The sequence below is a fragment of the Cebus imitator genome, unplaced genomic scaffold (genome assembly GCF_001604975.1).
Source record: "Cebus imitator isolate Cc_AM_T3 unplaced genomic scaffold, Cebus_imitator-1.0 Scaffold863, whole genome shotgun sequence".
Taxonomy (NCBI): Eukaryota; Metazoa; Chordata; class Mammalia; order Primates; family Cebidae; genus Cebus; species Cebus imitator.
This window is the reverse complement of record NW_016108178.1, coordinates 76414-97057: the sequence shown is the minus strand read 5'-3', so window position 1 is coordinate 97057 and position 20644 is coordinate 76414. Positions and strand designations below refer to the sequence as shown.

The 20644-nt window shown below is 46.4% G+C and overlaps 1 protein-coding gene across 2 annotated transcripts in view; it reads right to left on the bottom strand.

Moving 5' to 3' along the window:
- The window catches only part of ERCC3 (ERCC excision repair 3, TFIIH core complex helicase subunit), a 36108-nt gene extending 17446 nt beyond the window's left edge, over positions 1 to 18662 (bottom strand). Inside the window, exons 1-10 of one of the 2 annotated variants that reach the window (XM_017520681.2) lie at positions 18542 to 18662; positions 18013 to 18218; positions 17131 to 17367; positions 15139 to 15188; positions 14567 to 14702; positions 14210 to 14374; positions 13527 to 13731; positions 11301 to 11615; positions 5406 to 5590; positions 4355 to 4557 (exon numbers count right to left, since the gene is read on the bottom strand). In XM_017520681.2, coding sequence (XP_017376170.1) covers positions 4355 to 4557; positions 5406 to 5590; positions 11301 to 11615; positions 13527 to 13731; positions 14210 to 14374; positions 14567 to 14702; positions 15139 to 15188; positions 17131 to 17367; positions 18013 to 18218; positions 18542 to 18569 — 1730 coding nt within the window. In that variant the 5' untranslated portion in view covers positions 18570 to 18662. Of the gene's footprint in view, positions 1 to 4354; positions 4558 to 5405; positions 5591 to 11300; positions 11616 to 13526; positions 13732 to 14209; positions 14375 to 14566; positions 14703 to 15138; positions 15189 to 17130; positions 17368 to 18012; positions 18219 to 18354 lie in introns of both variants that reach the window. The other variant, XM_017520682.2, reaches the window with a different exon arrangement.
- Positions 18663 to 20644: the final 1982 nt, after the last annotated feature.

Genomic DNA, 20644 nt, shown 5'->3' with positions numbered 1-20644 from the left:
AGGAGCCTGAATAGGTGGAACCTGGGAGTGGCTGCTCCACTGCCCAGGCCCATCAGCACCCAGGGCAGTGCCCAGTCACAAGCTACACTGCCTGGTATCCAGAGTGTCCTGACCACCACAGAAGTTTATCATTTTCTATGCATGTCATGCTGTGAAAAAAGTGAGGAAGCCCCACTCATCAGAACAGCCTGACTCTTAATACCCAGGTTTCTAGGTGGTTTTCTCCTCTCCCATCACCAGGAAAAACTACTTGCACAGTGGGAAGCCCTCGGTTTCTAAAGGTTCCCCCATACAGCTGAAATACAGGGATAAGCATTTTCCAAGGGGAGAACTTCACACTTACTGAACACTTACAAGCTACCAGGCATAAGAATCCATCACCCACCATCAAGGGACATGAGGGCCAGGGACACACTGGGTGGCAGCAGTTCCATGTGACCAAAGCACAAAAGGAGTTCAGAGGTAAACAACTTTCCCACATCCAGTCTGTCTGATCTTAAAGACGAGGCTCTGCCCATGGCCTCACACTGCCACATAACCCTAAGCCTCTCTTGCAAAGTGCTTTGGTGATACTGATGCCTTTCTTATGAAGGCGGGGAGGAGCCAAAAGCATGGAAAATCCCCACCACGCACACAAGCTAAGGATGGAGCAATGCCCAGGAGCCACAGGATCACATTCGTTTTTAAAGGATAGGGTCTCACTATATTGCCCAGGCTGGTCTTGAACTCCTGGGCGCAAGTAATCTTTCTGCCTTGGCTTCCCAAAGTACTGTGATTATAGGCATGAGCCACTGCACCCGGCCCACAAATCATTTTAGAAGTGAGAAAACCAAGAAGGAAAAAAACTACTTCATAACTTCATACATTTAAAGGCCAGAGGCACAAAAAAAGGTAAGAAGTACACATTGTAATGATCATTCTAGTACACAGGAGACAGCCACAATCTGCTGCCCTTCACTGTGCCAGACTGGCTCGGAGTCGACAGTGCCAGGCAAATTAACATCCCTGCTCAAGCAGATGCTCGGGAGGCTGTGGCCAAGGAACAAGCCTCAGGAGTGCTGCAAATTTAGGTGGGGGAGGCCCCTGGAATGAGGCTCAGAAGACTGTGGAGGAGCTTTGCTGTGGGAGGAAGGATGGGAAGGGAAGATGGCTCTTAAATACGACACAGTAAATATAGGCACTGTCTCATTGCCCTGCTCAAACTGGCACTAATGTGACAGTAAAGAACACAAACCCGCAAAGAAAACAGGAGAAGAAATAACAGCAGATGAGAGAAGTGGGTAACATTTCAGAAGCTGGAAAGCAGACAGAAAAAGACACAGAACCTGAGCTAACAGACTAGAGAAAGCTGAAGCTGGAGCCGGCAGGAGAGAAGAGCTTTACGACACCCGTCACTGTCCTTTGTGGGACGCAGGAGGGATCAGGAACTCATCACCAGTTGCCTGAGGAGGTGGGGAGGTGCGCAGGAGGACTGGCAGCTTTGAGTGCAAGGAGCAGTCAGGCCAGGCTGGCACAGGCAGGCTGCCTCTGCTGGTGGAGCACTGGAGACTGACTTTCCAGGGACACCGGGCAGAGCTGAGGGCAAAGGTGAAACTGACTGCGAAGATGCCACTAGCCCTCCTCCTCCCCTAACACGAGGTGGTGCCCAAAGGACTGGAAAATTCCTCTCTGAAGAAACTGTCCAGCCCAAGAAAAAAGTCCTAGAGATACTGGCATTTGGCAGTCTCGTGAAGAAATAGCCAGGTCCCTGCCCAGTCACTCTGGTGAGGTCCACAAGCTGGAAAACGCACTAAGCCATACAGAAAGGCCTGCCAGCTTTTTAGTGACTGACTTTAAGCAAGAAAATACAGCCAAGGATTACCAAAACTCAGAGGACTTGACAGGCAGGTAAAAACAATCAAGACAAAAAAAAAATGAAGGAAAAAAACAGCACAGGAAACAGAAGGAAGCTTCAAAAGCTTTCATAGCCTCAGAGAAGACACTATTCACAAAACAAGAACAGTTACCAGGAAAGGACTCTCAGAAATTAACAAGTCTGAATAGAAGGTTAGAAGACAAAGTATGAAAAAAAAAAAAATAGTAAAAAGGCAAGCAAACAGGAGAAGCTGTTCAGAGGATCTAACATCTGACCAGTCAAGATTCTAAAAAGAGAGAACACAAAGAAGGTGATTAACAACAAAAAATAGAAATTCTCAGGACTGAAGGACACAAGTTCCCAGACAGAAAGGGCCTACTGAGCGCCCATCATAATGAAAGAAAAAACATTAGGAGTATCATTTTGAAATTTCCAAATCCTACCAGTATTCAAGGGAAGGAAAACACACAGCCACCACAGCAGACAACACACTAAGGCGAAGCAAAGTCAGACTTCTGAGCTGCTGCACTAGAAGCTCGAACGTTAGTTCTGTGGACCTGCCAAACTACTGATCAAGTGTAAAGTCAGGTAAAGACATCTGCAAACAGGTGAAGTCTCCAAAGCTTCCCCTCCTACATCCCTTCTCACAGGAATCTACTGGAAGATGTGCTCCATCAAAATGAGTCATCAAGAGAGTGGAGACTTGAGGGTGGGCAACGGGGGTCCCTATACAAGAAAAAGGCCCAGAGAATTCATGGGGTGGTGTCCAAGGGAAACGCCATAATAACTTGTGGCGTCTCTAGTCCTAGACAGCAAGCAGGCATGCTGGTGGGGATCCCACAAGGGAAACAGAAAAAAAAGAAACTAAGAAATTACCTGACCCTACTGAGTTTATGGTTATGTGAAGAGTTTGGAGAGGAATAACTATTAAATGTACAAAAAAACAAGCAAAAGCAATGACGAGTCAATTATTAACTCCAAGGCAAACAAGTATTTACAAAAAAGAAAACGTAATAGTACACTCCACAGCTTTGCCTGAACAATGCCACTATGTGGTTATCTCTAAACGATACTTACACAGTCAAAATAATGTAACACTGAATATTAACGTAACCCCCAACTTGTCCTATTCCCATATTGGGAGAATGGTAGGACAGGAAACAGGAGTAGGGAGAGTGGTGTATGTAAGAAAGTCAAACCCTCAACTCCGACAGTAGGAAGTTAATAGGCAATTTCTACAACTCATAATCAAGAAATTACTACATAAGCTATTACTTAGAAAGATGAAGGTAGGCCGGGCGCAGTGGCTTATGACTATAATCCCAGCACTTTGGGAGACCAAGGCAGGAGGATCGCTTGAGCCCAGGAGTTTGAGACCAGCCTGGGCAACATAGCAAAACCCCATCTCTACAAAAAATACAAAAATTGGCTGGGTGTGGTGGTGTGTACCTGTAGACCCAGCTACTTGGGAGGCTGAGGTGGAAGGACTGACTGAGCCCAGGAGGTTAAGGCTGCAGTGGGCCGCTATTACACCACCACAGTTCAGCCTGGGACAGAGTAAGACCCTATCTCCAAAAAAAAAAAAAAGAAAGAAAGAAATATGAAAGTAAACAACAAAAAAGAGTTGAAGGTGGCAGTCTTCAAGAAATAGTAATTGTGGGTGGGAAAACAGAAGCAAGGAATTGATTGCTGTTTTTCATAATAATCTAAATGTTGACTTGGATTACAAAGTCTTTCTAAATTAAGGAAAGGTGTAATTTTAGAAACTTGAGAAATTTAATCATTCTATGCCTTTGTTTTTCCTTCTATACAATGGGGACAACATCTCATATGGCTGAAGTGAGGATTAAATAAAACATATGTATAGTACACGTAGCACATAGTTTGACCTGTCTCCAGAGGGCCTGGCCTTCTGCAACACGTACAGCACCTGAAATCCTGTGTCACTGTAGAAGCAGGCCCAGGTCTCTTCCTCCTTACTTGGCAGAGATTTACAAGAGCCAGGTTTTAAGCACAGATATTTGGGTGGAGCCATGGGTTGATGAGGATGCGGGGTCAGCATTTCTAAGAAGCTCTTTTCAGATGCCAGTCCATACGTGGGATGCTGGCCCAGACTGTCTTGCCCTCCTAGTCCCTAAACCATCCAGTCTGGCCTTCTCTCCACCCACAGAGCTCACGAAGTCCAAAGCTCCAAATGCCAACTCCCACCCACCTTTGGAGCCCAGATCTTCCATGGGGCCCCATGCAGCTCAGTCCAACTCTCTGTTCCCTGTTCTTTGGGCTCAGGGTGACCAGGCCCCTCTTTTCTTTATGCTCTAACCTCTGACTCCAACCACCTGCTTTTAAGTCTTCCCTGGTTTCTGAGATCAGGGCCACAGAAAGAGATCTCTGGATCCCAAGAAGCTCCTCAGGGAAAAAAAACACACAACAGGCACCTTCTGCACTCTCAATGGGGAAGAGAAACTGGCCTGAAGGAAGCTCCAAGTTTTCAATTCTTACTTGTTCAGTCGAATGGCATATTCCTTCAGGGCAAACACATTGTCAGCAAAGACAATAATCTTGTCATTCCTCCTTTCATGAAACTTGATCAGAAACTGGCAAGCTCTAAATTTGTTGGGGTTCATGGTGTACAGCAAGATTCGTTTCTTGGTTTTGATTGCCACATATTCCCGGTAAAATTCAGGAGACATAGGGCACCAAACCTGTGATGCAGTAAGAAACAGAGGTCACTTTACAAGTTTAAACATTACACAATTAAAAACTTTTGAAGCCCTTTCTCTTAGCAGAATTACTTTTAAAAAACCAGCCAGGTGCAGTGGCTCATGCCTGTAATCCCAGCACTTTGGGAGGCCAAGACAGGCAGATCACTTGAGGCCAGGAGTTCAAGACCAGCCTGGCCAACAATGGTGAAATCCTGTCTCTACTAAAAATACAAAAATTAGCTAGGTGTGGTGGTGCATGTCTGTAATTCCAGCTATGTGAGAGGCTAAGGCAGGAGAATCACTTGAACCCAGGAGGCAGAGGGTGCAGTGGGCAGAGATCACGCTGCTGCACGCCAGCCTGGGTGACAGAGTGAGACCCTGTCTCAAAAACAAAACCCCAAACCAATGGTATGTGAATTACATATAATTACAACTGAAAATAAACACATACACAAAACTAAACCCAACCTAATACCTCCTGTTGAACCAGACACTTTCGCATGTCAACTGCTTAAGATTTTTAAATGTAATCATATCCAGGGAGTTATTTTCACACCAGCTGCAAGTGAGGGAAACCAGATTCTCACCTGGAAGTGCCAGGAATTCCTCTGTTTAGGCCACACGGCCACACACAAGTCGGCACTGCTACTGAGGTATGTAACAAGGTAGAAGATATGGGGAAGTGGGTCTAGTACCACCCACCCAGAGGGTAGCTGACAATCCTGCATGAGGTAGTAGCAGGTTAGCCTAAGTCCTGACCTATGCCTGCCCATGAGGAGTCAACCTGATCACTCCCCTGCCCATGGGATGAGGTCCTGTCCCAGATGCCCCCAGCCCAGACCAGCTACCTCAGCACACTGGACTTTGGCGATGTAGCCATTATTCTGCAGCTCCATCCAGTTGGCTTCGTAGAGCTTAGGCCCAATCAGAAAATTTAAGTCCACAATTTTGTCATCTTCCCGGACGAGGGTTGCAGTCAAACCCAGCTTACAGTGGGCCTGCACGATGGTGAGCACCCTTCGGAACATCTTGGCTGAGGAAACAATGGGAGCATTCACATTGTCACTTTTCTTTTTTTTCTTTTAAATATTTTTTGTAGAGATGGGGGTCTCACTATGTTGCCTGGGCTGGTCTTAAATTCCTGGCCTCGAGCAATCCTCCTGCAATAGCCTCCCAAAGTGCTGAGATTACAGGCATGAGCCACCACACCCAGCCCACACTGTCACTGTTTAAAATGCTAATAGCTGTGTAACTTAACACTGGCACCAGCTGAGCTAACCCTCAGGTTTCAGGACCACAGAAGCTGGCTCTAGACAAGAATGACCAGGCAAATGCTTCACCATCACTTTTAGACCTGTCCAAAAGAAAATGAAAAGGAGAATAAGCGAAAATGGACTTAAGGAAGCTCCAAGTTGATGGACCCCAACATTCCCCTCACAACAGTTATCAGCAGAAGCGCAGATGGCAATTTGAAACACAACCTGCAACACTTACAATACCATTCAGCTCTCAATTACGCAAGGAATTTTTCCCTAAAACCTGTACCCAGGTTACTGAAAAGACAGCTGGTGATCTAGGGAGAGAAAGAAATGAAAGAAGCCAGCTCTGCTCAGCTTCCCACCATCTTCCCAGAAACCAGGGAGAAAACCAAGCCCACAGGAGTGATGAAACTCCAGGCACTGCTCTGCCCAAGCACTCCGGCCCACCTTAGGAAACTCCCCTCTCCAAACTTTACCAATTCAATCACTTTGGTCAACCAGCAACTTCCTTTTTCTTCCTTTCTTTTGAATATTATAATTCTCTCTGATTTATCAAATAAACACATAAATAGGTATGAGATGTTCATTCTTAAAAGACCTAATTTATGGGTTTCCATGGGCTCACCTTTTAACAATTCTAATACTCTGAAGGAAGGTTAAAATGTTTGAGTCAGGCTTATCTTGCCACATAATTGAAAGTGGGGCTAATGACATTTCAGAAATAAATACACACAATAAGGAAAATGAGGCCTGAATACACCAAAACACAAAGACATTAACAGTGAAATAAGAGTGTTGTCTAAGTAAATGTTTAGTTTTACAGCTACATGATCTGCACACACCACCACATGCAAACACACACACATGCACACAAACACTACACAAAAAAAACAAGCAAAATCAGCTCAATGTTGTCTCTAAGGAAAGACTGGGATGGCTCCAAAAAACAGTAGCAAGAACCCCAGACCAAGCTCCCATGTTAAGAGGGCAACGGTAGTCAAGGCAATGGCAACACCAATCCAGTGTGGGCTCCAGGGAGGCGGCACTGGGGGACATAATGGCCCAAGGCAAGGATAAGGCAGGCAGGACTCTGCCTGGACACCCATGACCCAATCACACCCCCCTATTATACTCTCCTACAGCCCTGACAGCTGTCACAGGTGAATAACTCACAATGTACTACTCAATACATTTTTACAGAGACACGCATCTGTGGAGCCACCTAGATCAGGATATGGAGCATCGATCACCCAGAGGTCTCTCCCCTGACCCCTCCTGTCAATAACTAGCACTCTCCCTTAAGGGAACCACTCCTCTGACCTCTGTCATCAGAGAGGGGTTTGCCTCCTTTCTGAATTTTACACAAATGAAATCATAGTATGCGCTTTTGTGTGTGGCTTGTGTCACTCAACATTATGTCATGGTTGTCATTTGGCCTTTATTTGTGTGGTTACTTGGCTCTCCTCCCACTTTGTCTCCAGGGCCAAGTACAGTGCCTAGATTTAGCCGGTTCTCAATAAATACCTGCAGGAATAATGAAACTGGCAACTTGCCTAGCACACAGGAAGCGCTTAATATATACAAGTACCATAGTACCAACCTCATTTATAAAAAGATCTAACAGGGCTCATTTTGAAAAATCTGTGAAACAGCACAGCAATCTATCCTTTGAGATAAATCTCAAAGACTGATCACGCCACCTAACCCAACACAGACGTTGAACAGTCAGAAGACTTACCCTGTTTACTAGCAGTCCCTTATTTAACATTTGCTCTCCGGGACAATGAGCATGGCCAGGCCCCTGGGCTTACAGAGCCTGTACTCAAAAATCCCTTAGAGCTTGTCTGTTTCACTCCACAACTCAACCAAGGACGAACTCATCCAGCGAACTAGATGAGAGAGAGACAAATTCACACACATACGTGAGTGTAGGGTGCACCTTTTTGTACTTATCATTAGTTAATCAATCCCAAACCTGTGCTGCTGCCCACTAGAAGCTGGACCTGGGGATTGGGTTAAAGAAAAACAAGAACGTATACCAAACATACAGTCAGACAGAATGCCTCAAGCCCTGAATGCAGCTTCCAACCAAACTGCTACAGAACAGCAGAACAGTTCCAAACTCCGTTGTGTGTAGTGAATCTCCGTATCATCAATTTTCAATCCTAGCAGACCCCATACCCACGCTTCCCCTTAATCTTCTTTTCTTTTTAGTTTTTAAATTATCACAGTAAAACTGACAGGGATAGAGGGGAGCGGTTAGCTCTATGCATTTTAACACATTTACATTTTTGTTACCAGCAAAATTGTGGAATCAAGTTACAAATACAGACATCACCCCAAAAAACTCCCCCATGCTGTCGTTTTAGAGTCATCCCTCTCTGACCCCCCACTTCTGGCAACCACTGATCTGCTGGCCAGCACCATATTGTCATTGTTGTATAAATATACACTCTGGAAGCTTTTGAGACTGGCTTCTTAGACGCAGCACCATGTTTTTGAGATTCATCCAAGTTGCAACATGCAGTGTTTGTTCTTTTTCACTTCTGAGTAGTGTTCCAGTGCATGGATGTACCACAGCTTGTTTATCCAGACACCTACTGATGACCACTTGGGTTTTGGGTATTACGAACACAGCTGCCATGAACATTCGTGTACAGGACTTTGTGTAAGCCTATTTTCATTTATCTAGGATACCCAGGAATGGGACTGATGGGTCATGTGGTAATTTTACAATGAACTGACAAACTGTTTTCCACAGTGACCATACACTTTGCTATCCATCCCTCCAGGAATGTGTGACAGTTCAGCTGTTCTGTGATCTCATCAGCACTGGCACATCAGTATTTTTTATTCTGGCCACTCTAATTGGCATATAGGAGCATCCTGCGGTAGGTTTAATTTACAGTTCCCTGATGGCTAATAAGGTTGAATATTTTTTCAGGTGCTTCTTTGACATATACAATGCCTTTTTTGGTGAAATGTCTGTCAATTTCTTCTGCCCATTTCTTTACCTTTTTGCCATTGCCTAAATATCTAACAGGAAACTCAAATTCATACATCTAAAGCCCTACTTCTGATAGTCACCTTCCAGACCAGCTCCTTTGACAGCGTTCCCCATCTCTGATAGCACTGCCCACTCTATCTTCCCTTTGTTTGAGCCAAAAACCTTAGTGTCATTCCTGATTTCCCTATCTGATCCCCCATTTGGCCTGTGAGTTAAAAGCTTCACTACAAATCCAGAGTTGGATCATACTTTCATCCTTACTGGTTCACACTTCTTACTGGAATTCCACAAACCCCCTTCATCGCTTCCGTCTTGCTTCCCTCAGTCTATTCCCGGCACAGCAGCCAGGGTGGTATTTTTACAGTGTAAAGTCAGCTCATGTCACCCTCTGCTCAAATTCCTTAGATGTCTTCACACTAAGAGTACAACGCCAAAGTTCTTGCTGTGGCCTACGAGGTCCTACAAGATCACCCCAATACCTCTATCCTTCCTCAGCCCTGACTACTGTTTCTATGCTTTCCTCTGGCAGCATGGCCATCTTGTGCTGTCTCTCTATGCCAAGTACTTTCCCACAGCAGAACCCATATCCTGCAGCATCTACGAGAAAGACCTCCGATCCCTCCCTGGCCAGCTGTGAACATCTCTAGGTATCTCCTGAAAACCATCAGTGCTGAAGAGCTCTCAGTGCACAGAAAGAACCAGATGCTGGGTCATTTTGACAACATTTTGAACACTACCTGGGAAATGCCTCAGATTTCATTTTGTTCATAGTAACCTCTACTCTAGACTTCTTAATTTACCCTAATCTGTTCATCTTTTTTTTTGGGGGGGGGACAGGGTCTTACACTTTGTCACCCATGCTGGTGACACAGCAGTTGCACAGTCATGGCTCACTGCAGCCTCAACCTCCCAGGTTCAAGTGATCCTCCCACCTCAGCTTCCTGAGCAACAGGGACCACAGGTACACGCCACCACACTTGGCTAATTAAAAAAACTTTTTTGTAGAGACATGTCTCACTCTTACCCAGGCTGGTCTTAATCTCCTGGGCTCAAGCAATCCTCCTGCCTTCGCCTCCCAAAGCGCTAGGGGACTACAGGTGTGAGCCACCATGCACAGCGCTAATCTGTTAATCATAATCCCTTAATCTGTTTTCATCAAAAAAGATTCACCCAAAAAACTATGCAGCAATAAAAGAAACAAATTACTAATAAATGCTAAGGCACATATGAACCATTATGTGAAGTAAAAGACACCAGACATAAGGAAATAAATTTTCCATAAAAGGTAAATCTATAGTGACAGAAAGCAGTTCAGTGGTCACCTGACCTAGACAGAGAAACAAAGATTGACTGCAAATGAGTACAAAAGAAATCTACAACTGGATCACGGTGGCTGGATGCAGTAGCTCACGTCTGTAATCCCAGTACTTTGGGAGACCCAGGCGGGTAGATCACTTGAGGTCGGAGTACAAGACCAGCCTGGCCAACATGATGAAACCCCATCTCTACTAAAAATACAGAAATTTGGCCAGGCGTGGTGGCTCACGCCTGTAATTCCAGCACTTTGGTAGGCTGAGGCAGGTGGATCATCTGAAGTCGGGAGTTCGAGACCAGCCTGACCAACATGGAGAAACCCTGTCTCTACTAAAAATACAAAATTAGCATGGTGGCGCATGCCTGTAATCCCAGCTACTCGGGAGGCTGAGGCAGGAGAATCGCTTGAACCCGGGAGGCAGAGGTTGCAGTGAGCCAAGACCATGTCATTGCAGCCTGGGCAACAAAAGCGAAACTCCATCTCAAAAAAAAAATACAAAATTAGCCAGCTACTCGGGAGGCTGAGGTAGGGGAATCACTTGAACCCAAGAGTCAGAGGTTGCAGTGAGCAGAGATCACACCACGCACTCCAGCCTGGGCAACAGAGCAAGATGCCATTTCAGAAAAAAAAAAAACTTGGATCATGCTCATGGCTGCACTGCTCCACAAACTTACTAAAATGCATTGGATTATATGTTTGCAAGGGGTGATTTTATGGTATATAAATTAAATCAATATAGCAGCTTTAAAAAAAGGTTTGCCTGTGATACTTGAAGAAGTAGGGCTTCTATTACATACTGACTAAGAATCAACATTGCAGGCTTCAAAGAAAACACATCACCACCGCTGCGGAAGGGCTTTTCAGTGCTCCTAATCCAGTTTTTAGAGGGCCATTAAAAAACGGATTAAGCTGAGCAGCAAAAGAAAGATGGAGGAAAGAAAGTATCATTTTCTAAATGACTACTGAGCCAGTGATTAAGAAAGCTGTGAATGTGAACACTCCTGCCCGCATCCCACCCAAACTTAAGAATTATTAAAAAGCTTTACCCAGCAAGTCTTTTTAGCCAGCTATGTGGGCTACACAGCAGTCCCTCTCCCAAACTAACAAATGGAAATTGGTCTGTCTGTTCAACAAGTGGACAGCTCAGCTCCAGACGGCTTACCTGGTATAGTGTGCACTTCGTCCAGGATCATGAGGCCCCACTCCTGGGTCTTGAGCCACTCCATGACTCGCTCGGCCTCCCAGGACCTTTTGGTGGTGTGGCCCAGCATGGAGTAGGTGCTAATGGCAACGGAGCAGCCAATGGGCTTGTCCTTGGCATCAGAGGTGAACCGGCAGATCTGGCTGTCGTCAATGGTGGACCACATCTTGAACTGGGCTTTCCACTGCTCCACAGAAACAGCTGAGTTGCCCAGCACCAAACAGCGTTTTCTGACAGTGCATGCAGCAGTCACACCAACCAGGGACTTTCCAGCACCTACAAGAAACAACAGTGCATTCCCACCCAAGGACAGGCTGAAATGAAGGACAGGGACAGGCAGAATGCCTCACAAGTACAGCAATCTAGGACAATGTCTTGTAATAGTTTGCAGAGCTGACATCTGTGTGACACACATGGCTCCAGCCTGTTTTCTTATTTATAATGAGGAGACACGCCCACTTCACACACACGTGAGAATTAGCAGATGCTGGGGCCTGCTGCAGCACTTTACATGTATCTCACTTAAATGTTAAAATCTCACACCAGTGAGAAGAGAAATGCCTACTATTGCCATTTTAAAGAGAGAAAAACCTGGCTGGGCGCAATGGCTCATACCTGTAATCACAACACTTTGGGAGGCCAAGGTGGGTGGATCACTTGAGGTCAGGAGTTTAAGACCAGCCTGGCCAACATGATGAAATTCTTCTTTACTAAAAATACAAAAATTAGATGGGCATGGTGGCGGGCACCTATAATCATAGTTATTCAGGAGACTGCTTGAACTCAGGAGGTGGAGGTTGTAGTGAGCCAAGATGGTGCCACAGCACTCCAGCCTAGACAACAGAGCAAGACTTTGTCTCAAAAAGAAAAAAGAAAAACTAAAGCCAAGGAGTACCTCACCTTGCCCTCTGCCACAGGACAGTAATGCCGCTGGGGTACAGCATGCCTAGCCCATAGGAGAAGGGACTTGGCAAAAGATCACTATTATTATTACAAGGTAAATGGGACTGAGAACTCAGGGATGCACTAAGTGTGTACAGACAAGATGAAATTCCACGAGCTTCTGAGTGTACTACCATCCACCGTTTGAAGATCAAGATAAAAATCAAGCTTTTCCATTAAACAGAGATCCTTCCTTTATTATAAAAATACATTCTGTGGCTGAGTGCAGTGGCTCACACCTGAAATCCGAGTACTTTGGGAGGCCAAGGTGGGTGGATCACGAGGTCAGGGGTTCAAGACCAGCCTGGCCAAGATGGTGAAACCCCGTCTCTACTAAAAATACAAAAATTAGCCAGGCACGGTGGCAGGTGTCTATAATCCCAGCTACTCAGGAGGCTGAGGTAGAGGCAGAGAACTGCTTGAACCTGGGAGGCAGAGGTTGCAGTAAGCCGAGATCATACCACTGCACCACAGCCTGGGTAACAGAGAGAGACTTCGTCACACACACAAAAAAAAAACACATACTGAGTTACCAGGAGTAAAAGTAAGTTAAAAAAAAAATTTTTAATTTAAAAAAAATGGAAAAACATCATCAGAATAACTCCTGGAGTTTTGTAAAAAAGAACCTCTCATTCCCTGAAGACTTTACCTCTGTAAGTCCTCAATGGGGTCCCAAGGTAAGTCTGTTGTGGCCTCTGGCCAAGCAGCTAGGCTAGGAGCTAACATTACTGAGGACAAGTGGTCAAACAGGTGCCCAGGGGGCCACTCCTGCCTTTTCCTAGACATGCACACCATCCTAAGTCATCTAGGAACACCCAAGTTTCTGTGCTAGGAGTCTCCTAACACACAACACCTAAAGTTGATTCAAGAACAAGAACCTAACTCCACTCTGTGCAACAGCCCCTTGCCATCATTACAATCTCACCTCTCACCTGCTCTAATTTCTCATTGCCTCTAGCACCACCCAAGATCGTACATATCTGCTTACCATCTGTCTCTCCCCCAGAGAATGAGCTCCATGAGGTCAGGAGTGTTGCTCTAGCCACCATAATACCCCCAGTGTCCAGCCCAGGACCCATACATAGCAAGCACTCAAATACTTGTCAAGTCATGAATCAGGGAGTCACCTGATCATGGCTTTTTAGCAAGGTGTGATTTAGGGAAATGTGCAGAGAGAAAGCGGGAGGCAGCTGGCAGACCCAGTCACAGCAGCCTAGCCCCCTTCTTAATTCCAGTACCACTTACCACAGGGAAGAACAATGACCCCCGAACGTGCACGCCCGTTTCCAAACATCTTTCGCAAGCTCTTCTCCTGATAGGGTCTGAGGACAGCTGTGGGCTTTAGGTCAATGTTAATATCAGGGTTGACAGAATCATTCCGGAAGTCATATTCTGCCAACAAAGGGTACTCCAGGTGGATGCAACGTTTCTGCAGTTCCTCAATCATCTCCTGGAAAGTGAGCACAAAAAGGGTTTCAAAATCTTGTTAACTCCAAAGTGTGCTCAAAAACATCACACCTTCTAAGAAGTCCAATGGTCAGAAAAGTGGCATTCTATCTAAACCTCTATAATTTTAGACTTTGCCCAGTTAACAACTGAGATAAAACACAGAAAAGCAGCCCAGACTAACAACACTATCAAAATGAAATTGAATCAGCAGCCAAAATTGACCTTCAGGCACCGTTTCTCACATCTCCTCTGGAATTTGTGAAGACCAGCCTAACAGCCTGAGGAAGAGGACACTGGGCCTTTAACTACATCAAGAGGAATGATGCCATGGCCCACAAATAATAAAAGGGAGACAGCAATTCAGGAACCAACAGGGATTCCTTCCGTTCACACAGTCTACAGGCAGAGTTGACAAAGGGCTGGGCTAGCTTCTACCAGCAGCTCAGTGAAGAAATCAGGAGGAAGGTACATTCACTAACCTGCTTGACTTCAAAAGATACCGTCTGTGTCTCTTCTTCTTCTTCCTCATCCTTGTCCATTTGTTCATAGAAGTCAAACAGGTCCATGGGGATGTCAGATTTGCCCTGTGGATCTGTCACTCGGGAAGTGGAGGGCCCACCACTGACTTCAGCAGTCTTAGAAATCTGTAAGACAGTTAGGTGTTGAACGTGCACACATTTAATTCTGCTGTTATCTGTTATCAAGCAATGGATGAAGTTGAAAGGGATAGAAACCAGCAGGGCTGCTAGGTTGTAAGTGCCGGGTTAAAGAAGCCTGAGAGAACTGAAATCCTATATGCCTGCCCCCACCCAAGAGTGACCCAGGAATCCACGTACAGCAGATTTGCTTGTGAAAGTCTCTGTGATGAGCTCAGTGGCCTCTCCTTCAGAGTTTCTTAGGCGGCATTCTCGGATCACCGGGTCTTGGAGAAGATGCTGGATTACATCAGGATGGGAGCTTTCAACAAAGTATCTGCAAGCAGGGGAGGAAGAAAGGTTCTACTGACCAGCAGGTACCTCCAGGAGATTCCACTGCTCATTCAATTAGATGGTCTGGAAACAGAGGCCTCATGACTCTCCCCACAACCCTTTGCCAAATCTGTACTGTGAGTCGCTGGCCATGATTTGACATATGAGGGTTGTGCGGCAAAGCCCCTCTCTGAAGTCAAGTAAGCAAGGGCCTGAGCCCAGCTCCACTGCTAGGGGAAATACAGTGGCCAGTGAAGGAGTTTCCAGTCTGGGCCACATCTCTTGCTCCCTTTCTCTCATCTGTGTTTCAGAGGAGTGTGGTGTTGGTACAGAGCAGACAGCCCATAAATATCAGGTCCTTCCCATATCCCTTTCACCCTGCTGGTGTGCAGAGTGATGGTGCCCTGGCTGGAACAGGCCTTTCGTGAAATCTCTCTTACCTGTTGTGCTTCAAGACCAGTTTGACTTTTCCATAGCTGACAGTACACAACTGCAAACAGAGATAACATCCAACAGGTAATCAGCCATGTGCACACTCAGAATACATTCACTACTGGTCACACTGTAACCCCACAAACCAAGTGAAAAGTTCACTTTACTTTAGGAAAGCCCAACTTGCAATCCTCAAGGGGTCAGATCTGCCTAAACTGAACTTTTTCCATTGGCCTCTGCTTTCTGAGAACAAAATCTTCCTCTCGCCTGGCTAATTCTGATGCACATGCATATCTATTAAGTTACAAAACGCTGCTTAAAATCTCCTTGCATTCTGCCTTTCCTCTCTATTCCCACAGCTCCATCCTAACCTGGAGAAGACCACACCAGTATTACTACAGCTCCTGGCACAGAGTAGGTACACAGTAATTGCTGCATAAATAAAATGCAAAGCCTCTTCACCAATGTTATTTCCCCAACTAGAATGTAAGCATCTTGATGGCAGAGAATACAGCTACAATCCTCCCAGGTTCCCAACCCCCTTTAGAAAGGAATACAGTAGAGGTTGTGCGACAGACCTTGAGGAGCTGCCTGGCCCTCCTGTTGCTCCTGATCCACCACTGCAGTGAACCAACACCTACATCCTTGCAGGCAATTCTCAGCCAAGACCGGGCACAACCACAGTACCAGTGCAAGACCCTCTCCTTGGACATGCATTTTTTTTTTTCTTTGAGGCAGAGTCTCGCGCTGTTGCCTAGGCTGGAGTGCACTGGCACGATCTCAGCTCACTGCAACCTCTGCCACCCAGGTTCAAGTGATTCTCCTGCCTCGGTATCTCACCTGAGTAACCGGGATTACAGGCGCCCACTACCATGCCCAGCTAATTTTTATGTTTTTAGTAGAGACGGGATTTTGCCATGTTGGCCAGGCTGGTTTAGACTCCTGACTCTGGTGATCGCCTGCCTCAGCCTCCCAAAGTGTTGGGATCACAGGCGAGAGCCACTGCACCTGGCCGGGCATGCTTTCACATCAGAAGAAAAGAGAACTCTCTCCAGGACTCCCACAGCTTCTCTGGGACTGGGTGCAGTATCAAACTGAATTCCTGCAGCACTCTTCTGCCATCCCAGATCCCAAGGTCTGACTCTGACTCCCTTTAGATAGCCAAAGGCAATGAAAGCCACTGTCCATCTCTTTAAATGGCATTCACCCATCACTCAGAAGAAACCCAGCATGTTTAACTATTAATCACATGGAACAATCTTTGTTTTGCCAAAAAAACAACATCTGAAGTTGTTTCTGACTTTCCCTCACAGAACTGGTTGACTACTGGTGTCCTGCAGACACTTAGCTTTAGAGTTTACAACCTGTGTTGGTCAGCTTGGGCTGACATAACAATATTCCACAGACTGGGTGCTTCAACATTAGAACTGTATTTTCTCAGAGCTGTGAGGCTGAAAGTCCCTATCAAGGTACTGGCCAATTCAGTTACTGGTGAAGGCTCTTGTTCATGGACCACCTTCCCATTGTGCGATCACATGACAAAGAGGGCAGGTGAGAGAAAGCATCCTCCAGTGTCTTTTCTTACAAGGATGCTAATCATATTGGATCAAGACCTCGTTTAGTCTTAACTGCTTTCTTACTCCAAATACACTACCATTGGGTATTAGGTTTTTAAGACAGAATCTGAGGAACACGATTCAGTCCCCAGCACACCCACTTTGGGCTGCATTCCCAAATTCTCCCTGGCTAGAATGGGCCTGAATTAGTAGCCCCTCTGTGTTGATACCCATGGCTAGGAGCAGCTCATGAGAAGCGTGGCCTCACCCAGAGCAGAATGCTGAATCCAGAATGTAGCAGCTGGGGTAATCGGTCGTTATGCTCCCCACAGGAAATCTGAATGGCATATTCTCATGGCTGCCACAGGCTGACAACTCGGAGCACCTATGCCCATTGCTACAATAGCAAGGCAGGTGGAATTACTGGCCTCGGCTTCCACTTGCCTTAATAAATTGCATAATTCCATCAGGGACTCCAGTCTTGCTGAGCTTCCTGAGGTACTCAGTGATGTCACTGGTTTGCAGCCCAACACTGACAGCTGCATACAGGGAGTAGGCAGTTAGTTTGTACTCATGCACATGCGTTGGTCGGCACACTGGCTCTGCAATAGCCACCAAGAAGTCTTGGGCGTATTTGTAAACTGGAGAGAAGGCTTCCAAGAAGATATGGCCATCAGGAGCCTGAGAAACACCAAATGGACAAAACGGACAAGGAAACATGAGTTGCATAGACTACCGGACTCTTGCCCATATCATTATCAAGAATAAGCTGCCTAACACCACAGATATTCTTCCAAGCACTCCTTCAGACAACTGTGGGACCTGTTAATCAGTTACGGATGAGTAAAGAAAAATAAAAGAAAATGTTTCCAAAGTCAGCAGCTGTTTCCCTCTATTCTACAAAGAGAAAGCCCATCTTACTAGCTATCCTCAAGTTACCTTTTGGCTAGATTTCAACTGAATGTAGAACATTATTTTAAGCAGAGCAAAAACTTGCTATCCAACATATCTTCCATTAGTTTTTCAGATGGGGAAACAAATTGTTACATGATAAATGCTATCTATTCGGCAGATACAAGTATTTACTACACGAGGTAGGGCTGGGGAAGGAGTGAGAGTAAACTGAGGGTTTAGAGCTGGAGGAGGCCCAGGTCCGGTCGGGTCACGTGTGCGCAACTGCTCGCTGATGTCTTGAGCTTTTCCAAAATGTGTAAATTAAAGTTATCTCCCAACCGGTTCTGGGGGCGGTATCCTGAATTGAGTTTTGACTCTGAGAATGCCGCCCCGCACACTCTTGGGCCTCGCCCAAGCTAAAGGCATCCTTACCACCCAGAGGGGCCTGGAGGTGTGGTCGTCCTTCAGCGGCATCTGCAGCCTGTAGTCCTTAGCTCCATATTCATCCACTTTGGTGCCGGACTCATCCACCTGCTTCCCCGCCGCCGAGGGAACCGCTTCCTGAGGGTCGTTCCCAGGGGCGTCCTCTTCATCATCCTCTTCATCCTCATAGTGCCTCTTCCTGGATTTCTTCTTGTCTGCAAGATACCAACACAGAATTAAGCCCAGAAGGAGCCTAGGGTTCCCTCCGCACTGCCTGGCAGCATTTCACCTGCGCCGGCGCAAACTCCTAGCTAAGAGCCATCTGCATCCCGCAGGCGTTGCGCCCCTCACCCGCCTCCCCTCGGCCGAGTTCGCTGGGCTGCGCCCAGGTCCAGCATCTCTTCTGCCCAGCGGCCTGTCGCAACCAGGTGCGCGCGGCAGGGCCACAGGGGTCGGCCGGCGCGGATAAGCCCGGAGCAGCTCCGAGGCAGAGTCCGCGAGCGCAGTCTGGGCTGAGGGCGCCCGCGTCACGTCTCACCTCGGTCTGCCCGGTCTCTTTTGCCCATGGCAGCTACGGCAGCAGAGTGTAGACGGAACCACTACCGCAGGCCCGCCGCTACTTCCGCTCTCAAGGGGACTTCCGGCTCACTCCGGAGGCTTCTTGAGGTCCACACTGGAAGTTCCGCCTCTGAGCGCTGTGCTGGCGGGGGCGGGAAGACCGTAGAGCAGGCGGCGGCTTAGCCATTAGCTGTGTGACCCTGCCGCGGGCGTCCTCCACCATTCATTCCTCTAACGCTGAAGTAAAATACTGTGTGTTGAGAACCTGCGCAATGCGTGAATTAAAGGCCTCATCTCCTGGAACGTGAATTCTAATGAAGCGATGTGCGCAAAAATGTGATAAGTGCTTTGAGGAAGAATCGAACAGGGCCTGAGTGAGGGCAGTGCCATGTTAAATGGAGTGGTCGGGGAATCGCTCTCTGTGGGTGGTGTTCTTTGAGCAAAGGTCCGAAAAAAGTGAGACGCTGTCCCACGTAAATGCCATCCGAGGAGCAGCAGCCCGGAACGCAGACACCACACACCACACACCTGAGGCCCAATGTGTTAGGTGTTTGAGAGGAAACAGGAGCGAGTGGCGGAGGAGGGGATGCAGAATCAACGTTGCATGGAAGCTCGTTATAACTGGTCAGACAGCGTCCACAAAAAGAATCGAACTCTATGAAGTACTTATTCTGAGCCAAAGATGAGCTACCATGGCAAGAGGCACAATCTCAAGAGATCCTGAGAACATGTGCCCAAGGTGGGGGAGGGGTTGCTTACAGGTAGGTCATAGATGGATTAAAATATTTTTCTAATAGGCAATTCCTTGAAAGACTTACTTACCCCTCCCACAACAGTGTGGGAGCTGTCCTTCCTTCTCTGTGCGGACTCCGTCTCTGGATCCCCTCCCACCGCAACGTGGGGGCTCGATCTCTCTTTTCTTTCTCTGTTTCTCTGCCTAAATAGATCATTTTCTGCAAAAAAAAAAAAAAAAAGACTTACTATCAAAAAACCTGGAACCAATAGAAAGGAATGCCTGGGAGATCAAGGTTCTTATTATGTCAATCACGGGTGTCACGTCCAATCTTTTGGCTTCCGTGGGTCACATTGGAAGAAGAATTGTCTTGGGCCACATATAAAATACACTAACATACACTAACACCAAGATAGCTGATGAGCTAAAAAAAAAAAAAAGAAAAAAAATTGCAAGAAAAACTCAATGTTTTAAGAAAGTTTACAAATTTGTGTTGGGCCACATGTGGGCCACAGGTCAGGCAAGCTTAATGTAGGTGAAGTCTCATAGGTGGCCACCCTGAGAGATAATAGATGACAAATGTTTCCTATCGAATCTTTAAAAGGTGCTAGACTCAGTTAACCTCTTCAGGATTAGGAGGATCGGGAAGAGGAAAGATCTAGGTATGTTAATATTCTTTTCTTTTTTTAAGAGATAGGATCATACTCTGTTGCCCAGGCTGAAGTGCATTGGTGTAAGCATAGTTCACTGTAGCCTTGAACTCCTGGGCCCAAGCAATCCTCCCACCTCAGCCTCCCTGGTAGCTGGGACTATAGGCATATTCCACCACGCCTGGCTAATTCACTTTTTGTAGAGATGGGGCTTCGCCATGGTGCCCAGGCTGGTCTCAAACCCCTGGCCTCAAGCAGTTCTCCTGCATCAACCTCCCAAAGTGCTAGGATTACAGGTGTCACCCACTGCGCCCTGCAGAGATTCTTTAATTTTTTTTGTATTTTTGTGTTTTTTAATTTTCTTGTTTTTTTCTCGTCATTCTTCCTCTGAGATGTTCTTTACAGATGGAAATTTTCCCTCAGAAATGGTTTTACAGGGCCATTTCAAAATATGGCAAAGAAACATATTTTGGTGTAAAATGTTTATATTTCCTTATTTATCTGTCATGCGATATTATGCCGAGTTAGGGTGGAAAGTCATCCACGTTATATATAGTTAAACTCATCTGATAAGATTTTATGGTTTGTAGGGCATGACTCCAAAGGCCCCTTAGATAGGATTTGGGAGCAAAAAAAAAAAAGGTAAGAGTTGAGTCCCTAAAAGGCAAATGCAAAGTATCTAGCTGCATCCCAGACCTAT